The following is an 11,776-nucleotide window of genomic DNA, read 5'->3' on the forward strand; positions in this document are numbered from 1 at the left end:
TTATGAAATCCATCCAGGTTCATACTGACAGTGTCTTAATTAGGGCTTAGTCCTTACTTTGGAAATTCTCTGAGACTCTAGGCTCTGCCTTCTGAGTCATCATCCTTCCTTTTCTTTAAGGAGTGATCTGTGTTTACAATTGAGAGCTCTGGTAGCATAGTGCCTAAGGCATTTGACTGCTAACCAGAAGGCTGGAGGTTCAAACCCACCAGCCACTCCTCAGAAGGAAGACTGGGCAATCTACTTCCATAGTGATACTGCCCCAGAAACCCAAGGAGGGGTCGCTATGAGTTGGGTCTGTCTCGATGGCATGTAACAACAACAATAACAACCTTAGCCTATTTCCTGCCCATAAAAGGTTGGGTGTATAAAGCAGAAATCATTAGACTTTTTCTTTAAAGGGCCACATAGTAAATATTTTAGGCTTTGTGAACCATATGGTGTCCAGTTTGCTGTTACAGTGTAAAAGCAGCCATAGACAGTGTGTGCATGAATGGGCATCACTGTGTGACAATAGTACTGTATTTACAAAAACAAGTAGCAGACTAGATTTGGTTTGCAGGCCCTGGTTTACTAAACCCTGGTCCAGAGGGGTCTTTTCATTCTGTACTCTCTCTGACACTTGAAGTGCAAACTAATATAAATCTTTAAAAAGTGATGTGGATTTCCTGTATTTTAAAACTTTATACTCCATTAGACCACAGCCATATCTACAGATCTCTTTGAGATATGCCCTTATCTATCTATCTAGGGTCTCTTAGTGGGATGTTGCTATAGGAGAACACCCTTAACAATCTTTATTCTTAGATCCTGCCTTCAAGCAGTAGGGTTTCTGTGAGACATGTCCTTAAGATCTGGAGGAAAGGCTTTTGTCTGTCTGAGAGACACTACCTTAGATTTTTTCTGAGTTCTTAACAAAGGTTCTTAAAGCCCACCCAGGATTTGATTTGTGCTTGGAAGCCATTTCTTCAGAGAATTCTTGGCAGGCATTTTAAAGTTCCTCCAAATTCTACTCTAAAGTAAATAGTGTATTTTTAAAATCACCTTTCTCCTCTCTGTTTTGCTGTGGGAAGTCAGGTATACCTTCATTACTAGCTGGAAATCTTGTGTAGATGATCAAGTTGATCAGGTACAGTTTCTGTAGTCCACGATAATGCTGGTACCAGTTTTATTAAATTTAGTATCAGAAAAATGGTCTTTTTTCTTCCAAAAATATCTTTCTCATTTTCCTTTAAGCTTTCACCAACAGCTGCCTAAAAGCCCCTTTGTTGTTGTTGTTGTTGTTTGCCATCGAGTCGGCCCCGACTCATAGCCCCTTAGGCTTCCACTAACATTCTTTTCATGAGCCTTCTGGGTTTCGGTAGCAGTCTCCTGAAGGCCCTTCCATATTCTGGTCACTGCCTTTGTTTAGGTTTTTATTGTAGCTCTCCCCCACTACCAGTAGATCTGTTACTGTTGCTGCCTAAAAAAATCCCAAAGTTATTGAAACAATCATTTTATATTTATCTCTCAGAATTTATGTGGGTTTGGCTTTTTAGAGGGGCTTGGCTAGATAGTCTGGCTTTGAGACTTTCAAGGGGTGCAGACAAGGAGTGGGATAGGTACAGTGTAGAGTTGTTGTTGTTGTTATGTGCCATCGAGTCGGATCCGACTCATAGCGACCCCTCCTTGGGTTTCCGAGGCAGTATAACTACGGAAGTAGATTGCCCCATCTTCCTTCTGAGAAGTTGCTGGTGGGTTTGAACCGCCAACCCTCTGGTTAGCAGTCCAGTGCCTTAGGCAGTGTGCTACCAGAGAACTCCCACAACGTAGAGGGAAGAGGGATAAAGAGGTGCAGAGCAGCTGTGCTCAGGCATATTTCTCTATGCCTATAGTCTCAGCCTCTCCATGTGGTCTTTCCACATGGACCAATTTGGGCTTCCTCACAGCATAGCAACCTCAGGGAGAGTTGGACAGCATATACAGGATAGCTGAAGGCTTCAAAGGTGTGTATTCCACTGAGCAAGGCTGAAAACTCCATCACTTTTTCTAATGTAGCCTTGGAAGTTACAGTGTTACTTCTGTTCCATTCTGTTGGTTACAAGTGACCTTCACCTTTCATGGGAGGATGTTTAAGGTAAAATTGAAGATGAGCTACATATGTAGGATGGGAGATACTGTTGCAGCTATCTTTGCAGCTATCTCTGCCATAAATAGAAAATAACAAGTAAGAATCATGCTTGATGTTTGTCCTGTGCAAAGGCTAGCTTTCTAAGTATCAAAGCAGGAATGATTCTTGTCCTCTGGGAGCTTATAGTCTAAAAGCAACAAGGGACATAATGGTTTTTTTTATTTTGGCAGTTTTATAAATGATACCTACAAAGTTTTAAAATTTATCTTTTTAAATTTGTGTAGTTATTTACTGAGCAAGGCACTAGGCTTTATACCATAAATTGGGAACTTTAATATAATGCCTACTTTTATATTAAATTAATATCATGTCATTCATGGTGTCCACTTTACTCATATCTTTCTGAGTGGCAGCTAGATAAAAATCTGACTTGCTGTATCTTGACATAATTATAAAAAGTATAACTCAGACATACATCACTTGGATTCTTGGTTAATTGTGGACTAGAATGCATGAAATTGTTACATGTAGAAGCAGGGTAAATTACTCAGTTAACACTTGAAATACTCAGTTAAAAGTACATCTCAAAAACAATGGTTCCATGGTCTCTGCTTTAGTTATTTAGCTTAACTTTCTTGAGTTTAACTTTCCTAATTTGATATTTTCCATCTGTTGTTCTAAACTAAGAGCCTTGGTGGCACAGTGGTTAAAATGCTCGTTTGTGAGCCAAAAGATTGGTGGTTCAAACCCACCAGCAGCTCCGTGGGAGAAAGATGTGGCAGTCTGCTTCTGTAAAGATTTATAGCCTTGGAAACCCAGTTCTCCTTTGTCCTATAGGGTCACCACAAGTTGGTGTTGATTTCACAGCAGTGGGTGGGTTTTGGTTTTCAACTGGGAAAACTTTTGCCCCCTAGGGAATCTTTGATACTGTTTGGAACATTTTTAGTTCCTGAAACTGTGGGAGACACGGTGCTATTGGCATCTAATGAGAAGAGACCAGAGGGTTCTACCAAGCAACTTACCACGCACAGGACAGGCCCCAATGACAAAGGTTGAGAAACTCTGAACTAGATGTCCATTAAGATCTTGACGTACTACTATAAAGGATTGTCATTTTTTTAATGTTACCATAATAAGATAATAAATAAAATACTTGGAACATACATGGCAACATAATCACAAGCATCTGTTCCTATGGCCTGCTTGACCAAAGAGTGATAGTGCATCATTAAAGTTTCTTAAATCTACCATAGTATTCAGTACAGTACTTGGTTTTTTGTTTTTCTTTTTCTTTTAAATTTTTACTGTGATTTGGGTGAAAGTTTATAGAGCAAATTCACTTTCTGTACAGCAGCTCACATACACTTGGTCTCATAGCATTGATTACAATTTCCCACAGTGCACCAGCTCGCCTTCCACATCCTCTCCATAGGCACCTCATCCCTGTGTCTTCCCCTCCCATGCACTCCTGTCCCCCAAGCTGTCTCCCTGTGTATACACAGCCTTTCTGTTCTCCCATGATTGATCTCTCCAAAGAGTATATCTACTAATGTCAGTGTTCAAAGAATTCTTGGCAGCCATTTGGCTGGAAACCATAGGAGTGGGTTCAATTCCAGACCGGAAAGGCAGCTAGGGGCCATAGCCTCAGGGGTTCCATCAGGCTCTACCAGACCAGCAAATCTGTTCCCTTTTTTTTTTTTTTTTTAATGATTTTTAATGATGTTTTGTTCCACATTGTTCTCCCATTCTATACAGGATCTCCTACATAGATCTCCCTCCAAGTGGTTGACAGTGGTAGCCAGGCACTGTCTAGTTGTTCTGGTCTCATAGTCATAGAGGCTGAGGATCACATTGTGTACCAGTCACTTGGACTAATTGTTTCCATGCGTCTTCGGTTTTCTTCATTCTTCTTTGCTCTGGATGAGGAGAGACCCATTGTTGCACTAGATGAATGCTTGCAAGCTTTTAAGATCCCAATCGCTACTCACCAAAGTAGGAGGTGGAACAATGTGTTTGTGTAGTATGTTATGCCAGTTGAGCTTGATGTGCCCTTCAGTGCAGTATGTTGTAGGTTGATAGTCTGTAAATTTTACACATATATATGGCCTTTTAAATTTCATTACCACCTATTTTTATGGTATTTATTTTTTGAATAACTGAATCAGTGATTGTCTTTAGGGTAATTCTGTCAGCTAAATGAATCTTAAGACTAGATTAGAATGGTCAGTGAAAATATGAAGAGAAACTTCACTATGATATGTGTTAGAAAACCATGTTATCCAAGTGTGTGTGTTGTCATTTGAGAATACTATACTGACTGTGATAGTGTATTTTGATTTAGTTACAAATCTGTTACGTCTTTTTATTGGTTTTTAGAAGAAAATTGCCTTAATTTCTTCCTTTCTAAAACCAGCATATCTCCTCCCCTCCAAGTACTTTCTATCAATAAATAGAGCCTTTGATGCTTGATAACTCTTCTCATGTTTAATGGAATTACTTTATTGCATGAACTATAGTTTTTCTTTGTCTAGACCACATCGCCTCATTTCTCACAGTGTTCTGTATTCAGGGTTTCTTTCTAAATATTTTAGATGTGTTGTCAGAATTACTTAGCTAATGGTGCTGTTTTGGCTTTTTTTCACCTCAGTTCTTATGTATGTCTTTAATTTGGGGGCTTTCTAAACTATATATAATGCCAATCCTTATTATTGGAAGAATAATGGAATTATTAAGATTTCTTCAAAAACATTTTTCTTTTTATTTGGATTTCATGATTTTGGGTATTTTGTTTTAAAAGATTCTTTTTTCTTTTTCCTTGCTTATCATGGGCAATTATTGCATTGTATAGATGTTATCACTTGGGTTAGTGTTATGATATCAATGACTTGCAGTAATGCCATGTGGGATAAGCTGACAGATTTAAAGATTAAGGCCCCTGCCCTTTTAAAATGAAGCAAACAAAAACATCACTGAACTCTGTTACGTCTGTAAGGAGGGATATTGAGGGTAAATAGGGAGATGAAATGTTTGATTGTCTATTTCAGACAGTTTCAGCGTGAGTCATTGAAATCATGGCACAGCCAGATGACAGGAGTGGCACCAGTGTTAAACAGGAAGTTAATTATTTTTTAAAATAAAGTTGACTAAATGACAAATGAATATTTCTGTATTCTTTGCTTCAGTGATGCTATAGAGTTAGAATATGAATGTTACATACTGTATTATGAGTTTACAGAAAATCTTCGTAAATTCAGCTAAACTAAAATGTAGTTTAAAGAACAAAAAAGCAAGGGGATATTAATTGAATTTATCTCTTTGCTAGTATCTTACGTAAAATTTGACTTTGTGAGTATTAAATTCCTTTTGCAAATTAATTCTATATATCAGCAGAACTCTATTTAGGGAGTATTAAATTCATTTGCTGCTGTTTGTTTTTCTTTTTGGATTTATAAAATTTTATTCTAAAATGCAGAAATATTCTTAATTTACTACTGATTTTATGTGCTTACTGAATTATGCATTATAATTTTAATGTTAATGTCTACATTGGCACTTACTGGTATCTTGGGTGGTGGTAGAATTTTCTCTAATCTATGCAAAATATGAATCTGCCAATTTTTCTTATAATACAGGATGATGAAAACAATAACTCGCCTTCATAAGGCTATGGTGTTTCTTGAATATTTCACAAGTAATTCTTGGGTTTGGAATACTGACAATGTCACTATGTTAATGAATCAACTAAACCCTGAAGATAAGAAGGCAAGTATTTTCTATTAGAAAATAAAACTCGAAAAAAAACAAACTCATTGCCACTGATTCAATTCGATTCATAGTGACCCTTCCTTGGGTTTCTGAGGTGATATCTCTATGGAAGTAAATTGTGTAGTCTTCCTTCCGAAGAGTGGCTATTGGGTTTGAACCACCAGCCTTCTGGTTAGCAGTCAAATGCTTTAATACTGTACCAACAGCGCTCCTTTAATACTGTACCAACAGCGCTCCCTTATTCTACAAGAATCCTCAACTTATAGGACCCTACCTACCCTTTATAACTAGTCTTCCTCACCCCATGTAGCCTTTCAAGCAGAAGAAGGTCTAGGTTACTAAAGTCTTACAGATACTGTCAGTTTGTGGCTTCTGTTGATTCTTCACTCCTCCTCCCCCATCCACACCGTGAACTACTGGAAAGCAAACATCTAGGTAAAAAAATAGAACCTTATTACCTCAAAAGTGCTCCACATGCTCCTTCCCCATCACTACCTTTTCAGTTTTGAGGTAATAAAGATAAAAACTCGTGCATTCCAAACTAAATGTTTGTTTTAACCATTTTTTCTATTTAATTTTTGTCTAGCTTTTAAAATTAACTTTATTTTTACTGTTTTAAGAATAGTTATTGAAAATTGAGAATTTAGTACAGAGAATCCCCTGTACTGGCAGTCAGTATACTCTGTTAGTAGCATTTTATCTCAGTACGGTGCTTTTGTTAGAATTAATGAACCAATGTTATCGATACATTATTACTAATTAAAGTTCGTATTTTATTTAGATTCACATCCTCCCCTCACTTACTGACATGGTTAGGTTCCAAAGATCAGGCTATTATGTGAAATCTGCATTATGTGAAAATGGAGGATGACTATATCAGATCACAGAATGAAAGATGACTGTATCGTTACGTAACTGCCAAATATCATTACATAATTGCCAGACCACTGAGAATGGTGGCCCAACCAAGTTGATACGACCTTAACCATCACAGCCAGTGTTCTTCTCTCCTCACACCTGGCATTCATTACTGCCAGATGTATGTCATTAATATTAGAAATAGTTGGATAGCTGATTTTGTACTATTGTTGTAAATATGAATGCCAGATACTGAGATAATTGATAAGTGAGTAGAAGGTATACTTAGTTTTTACCTAATGTACATTTTCTGTTTCACGATTCCTTCCAGGATATTACATATTACATACAGCTTTCATGATGTTAAACAGATGGCATCATACAATATTTTTTATCCATTTTCTTTCATTTAATGTATGTTCATGAGATTATCCATGTTACATTTAGCTGAATTCTATTACTTTCACTATTTAGTATCTTCCTTTATGTTAAGATAACTATAGTTTATTTCAGTCTACTGTGATAGACATTTGAGTTATTTCAGTTTCTGGCTACTATGAGTAATTTTTCTATGAACATTTTTGTTGCCCCTATGCACACATTTTTTGTAAGGTATATATATACCTTGGGAGAATAGCTGGGTCATAAAGTATGCATAACTTTTATTTAATACATAATGACAAACAGTTTTCCAAAGTAGTTGTACCAGTACACATTCCAGCTGACTGGGTATGAGTTCCTATTAATCCACATCTTCTCCAACACTGAGAATTTTAATTTTTAATTTTAACAGCTTTGGTGGGTATGTAATATATTTCAGTTTGGTTTTACTATGCATTTCCTACTATATTATAAAGAGCTTCTGGAAGTAGTGAAAAGTCTCAATATTCCTGTTGGTGGCACAGTGCCTAAGGCATTTGACTGCTAAGCAGATGGCTGATGGTTCAGACCTACCAGCCATTCTGTGGAAGGAATCCCGGGCAGTCTGCTTCTGTAAAGATTTACCGCCTTGGAAACCCAGTGGAGGTTGCTAGGAATCGGAATTGACTCCGATGGCAGTGGGTTTGGGTTTGAGTTTGGTTTAGTTTCTGTATATCCTATATTGGTTTCATTGAAATGTATTCTTTTTTTGGATTGCTTTAGTAGTTTAGAGAGTACAGCATCCTTCCTTAATTTATCAAGTACTAATATAAATCAAAACTTCCCCTTTACTTGGATTACGCAATGTCCAACATCTGTGTACTGCTTTTGTCACACATTATAATTCTGTATATATGCTAAACCTCACAAGCAGTTATTATTACTATGAAGTCAGTATTTATTTAGATTTACCAGTATATTTGCCTCTTTATTATTTATTATTTTTTTCTTCCATCTCCAGACTTCAATCTTGGGTCCTATTTCTTCTGCCTGAAGAATACCTTTTAGTGTGGCTCATCTGCTGGTGTCAGATGTTTCCGTTTTTTGCCATCTAGAATCATCTTTATTTTTCAAGAATACTTTTATTGGCATAGAATTCTGGGTTAGCAGTTATTTTCTGTGAGAACCCGAAAGGCATTTTTTCATTGTCTTGCTTCCATTGGATCTGTTCAGAAGTCAGCTGTCATTCTAATAATTGTTTCTTTAGAGGCAATTGATATGGTGTTTTTCTTCTTTAAAATTTTTCTCTGGCTTTCAGCAGTTTTACTGTCATGTGCCTAGATTTATGTGTATGAATTTGTGACTTGATACATCATGATTTTTGTAAAATTTTCAGCTATTCTTAGATACTGCTACTGTAAGTAAATAATTAAAATTATGAAAATATAGTAACATTCCACTAAATTAGAGGCTTGAGTTAATATTATGAGAAGCGTATACATATGCATTTACTGTTTTTAGTTAAGTGATGCTCTTAAGTGACTAATCTCTTTGTCATTCCAAACAAAATCATCTGATTGTGGGCTAAGGAGCACTGAGGATACATTGTTGTTGTTGTTATGTGCCGTCGAGTCGGACCTGAATCATAGCGACCCCTCCTTGGGTTTCTGAGGCAGTATCACTAGGGAAGTAGATTGCCCCATCTTCCTTCCGAGGAGTGGCTGGTTGGTTTGAACCTCCAGCCTTCTGGTTAGCAGTCAGGTGCCTTAGGCACTATGCTACCAGAGCTCCTGAGGATACATAGCCCTCTTATTTTGCCATGAAGTAACATTTCTGTATGGTTTTCTTTTCTAGACGTATCTATTGTTTTCATCAAAAGGCCTACTCACTATTACCTGAAAGCCTAAGTTAGCTTTGATACACATTCATTCTCTTGATGTCTAAAGTGTTCTTAGGAAAATTAATCTATGTGGGTTATAGGATGTAATGAAGAAAGGAGGGACTGCAGATAGAAGAGAACTGGAAATGCATAAAGTGGTGAGGAATACATAGATCTATTTGGACAATGGGATTTTGCCTCTCCCCGCCCCTAATTAAAATAGTGCAGATTTCTTTTTCCTTGCACTTAACACACTGCTCTTCAAATGCTGACATAAGTTTTCAGATTATCTTCTCAAATATTTCTTTATTTAACAGAAAGCATGAAATAGGAATAAGAATATTCTGTGGTTAGCAATAAGATTTCAAAAGTTAATTCCATATTTAAACATTTTATTATCATGTCTTTTAGAATTGGCCTATAGGAAATCTGGTAGCATAGTGGCTAAAGCACTTGACTGCTAACCAGAAAGCTGGTGGTTCAAACCCACCAGCCACTCCTCGGAAGGAAGGTTGGGCAATCCTACTTCCGTAGTGTTACTGCCTCGGAAACCCAAGGAGGGGTCGCTGTGAGTCAGGGCTGACTCGATGGCACATAACAACAGCAACATAGGAAAAATAGGGGCTTTGTGATTAGCTGTAATAAAAATTAAAATAACCAATAATTTTTTTGTTATGTAGACATTTAATATTGATGTACGGCAGTTACATTGGGCAGAATATATAGAGAATTACTGCATGGGAACTAAGAAATACGTATTGAATGAAGAAATGTCTGGCCTCCCTGCAGCCAGAAAACATCTGAACAAGTAAGTTTTTCATAGGTTTAATTTATTCTTTTACTGCTTGAAATATTTTTTTTTTCATAAGTTGCCTTGAAAGATCCTGTTAATCTGTTCTATCTAGGAAAAGAACTTATCTTTGGACTGGAACTATAGTAGTATTACTTTTAGCCTAAGATTTGTTGAAACTTACTATTTTTATCAAATAATATTACTCCTTAGCATGAAATTCATGTGGAATTTAGCTTTAAAAATTACTATTACTCTTCTTATATTATTACTGAAGAAGTAGTTATTAGGGAAAAATAAAAATATATTTTAAACTGGATATAATTTATTTACCTTATTCAAAAACATTTTTGTAAGAAGACGAGAGAGAACAATACATCACTTAATATAGAATTCTAACTTTGTTTAGAAAAGAATTATTATTCTGTTAGTTCCTTTATAAAAGTACTTAGTATTCTGATTGTAAAAAATGAGAAAGTAGAAGAGGAAAAATCAATAATCCATTATTTAGAGACTACATACCTTTAGTAACCTCTTTTATTTGTATAGTGCTTTTTCACACAGTTTTTAATAACAGTTTTCAGAACTTTCACATTATAACTTTCTCATTTTACACAATTCTGAGAGAATTTGCAGGGCAGTCAGTGTAACAAATGAAGAAACTGGGGCTTACAGAAGTTGTCTTTTTCCAGGTCACACTGCCATCAAGTCAGATCTGACTCATAGCGACCCCTCCTTGGGTTTCCAAGGTGGTATCACTACGGAAGTAGATTGCCCAGCCTTCTGCCAGCCTTTTGGTTAGCAGTCAAGTGCCTTAGGCACTACACCACCAGGGCTCCTTTTATTTTAAATGGCAAAGCAAATTACAATGCTGGTCTTTGGGCTCCTAATTCAAAGCTCTTTTCTTTACATCTGTTGTTCCTATATTATTACAGTCTTATCTTGCACTGCCTGCTGAAGTTAATGGACTTTAAATATAATCTGTATATTATCACTGCATATCTTAAAGGTTTATATTCCTTTCAAGCACCATCAAAAGAGTTTTGAAACATGAGCAAAGTGACTTGTGTTACTCTTTGAGAATGAGAAGGTAATCCTTTAAGGAGCTAATACCATATTTCATTCTTGGATGAGGACCTGTGCAGTTGACCTTTGATCATGTGATTATCTGTTATCATTGAAGGAATATTTCAGTTGTCTGACAGCTTGTAAGCAGCTAAAGATGTCAAAAATACTTACTGTATTTTGTTTCTATTGTGATGTATATAATAAACCTTTTTAGATTAGAAGTTCAAAAGACATATCTTTTACCTCCGTATACTTGATACCCATCACAGTACTGAGCAAATGGGATGGTCGATAATAATTTGTTGAATGGATAAATTTGAATCCCAAATATATTGTTGTGAAAATTTTTGAAATTCATTATTTATAGATAATGCATAGTCAGGTTTGTTTGGTTTTTGCCAACTTTGTAACTTAGGGAATTCTAGTTTAATTTTCAAAAAGTTTCATATCAATTCAGATTTGAACTTTGATTAGATTAAAAACAGAGTATTAGCTGCCATCCAACAATATAATATTGTAGAAATAATTGTCTGACGTGTCTCTTCATTTGATTTCCAGGTTGAGGAACATACGTTATGGTTTCAATACTATCCTTGTGATCCTGATCTGGCGCATTTTTATTGCAAGATCACAAATGGCAAGAAACATCTGGTACTTTGTGGTTAGTCTGTGTTACAAGTTTCTGTCATACTTCCGAGCATCCAGCACTATGAGATACTGAAGACAAGAATTCAGCATTAGAACATCTATGCATATGGTGGTCTAAATGCATAAAATGTAAAATGTACTTAAGTCATCTCTCCTTTTTGTCAAGACATTAAACTATCTTAGATCAGAGTGTGGAGTTAATTATGATACATCTTATGTAACATTTTAATGTTCATGCTCATAAAATTCTAGTGAACACACTGTGGTATGCCAGCTCAAATCTACAATAGCCACCAAA

General features: G+C 36.3%; 1 protein-coding gene across 1 annotated transcript in view; it reads left to right on the plus strand.

Annotated features, from left to right (window-relative positions):
• FAR1 (fatty acyl-CoA reductase 1) overlaps window positions 1-11,551 on the plus strand; it is a 42,796-nt gene extending 31,245 nt beyond the window's left edge. The window contains exons 9-11 of the mRNA XM_007955363.2: window positions 5,743-5,872; window positions 9,653-9,780; window positions 11,389-11,551. Of these exons, the coding sequence (XP_007953554.1) occupies window positions 5,743-5,872; window positions 9,653-9,780; window positions 11,389-11,551 (421 nt within the window). The remainder of the gene's footprint in view (window positions 1-5,742; window positions 5,873-9,652; window positions 9,781-11,388) is intronic.
• The last annotated feature ends 225 nt before the right edge of the window (window positions 11,552-11,776 follow it).

Source organism: Orycteropus afer, unplaced genomic scaffold (genome assembly GCF_000298275.1).
Source record: "Orycteropus afer afer isolate SDZICR_OR568_19922 unplaced genomic scaffold, OryAfe1.0 scaffold00014, whole genome shotgun sequence".
NCBI classification, from domain to species: domain Eukaryota; kingdom Metazoa; phylum Chordata; class Mammalia; order Tubulidentata; family Orycteropodidae; genus Orycteropus; species Orycteropus afer.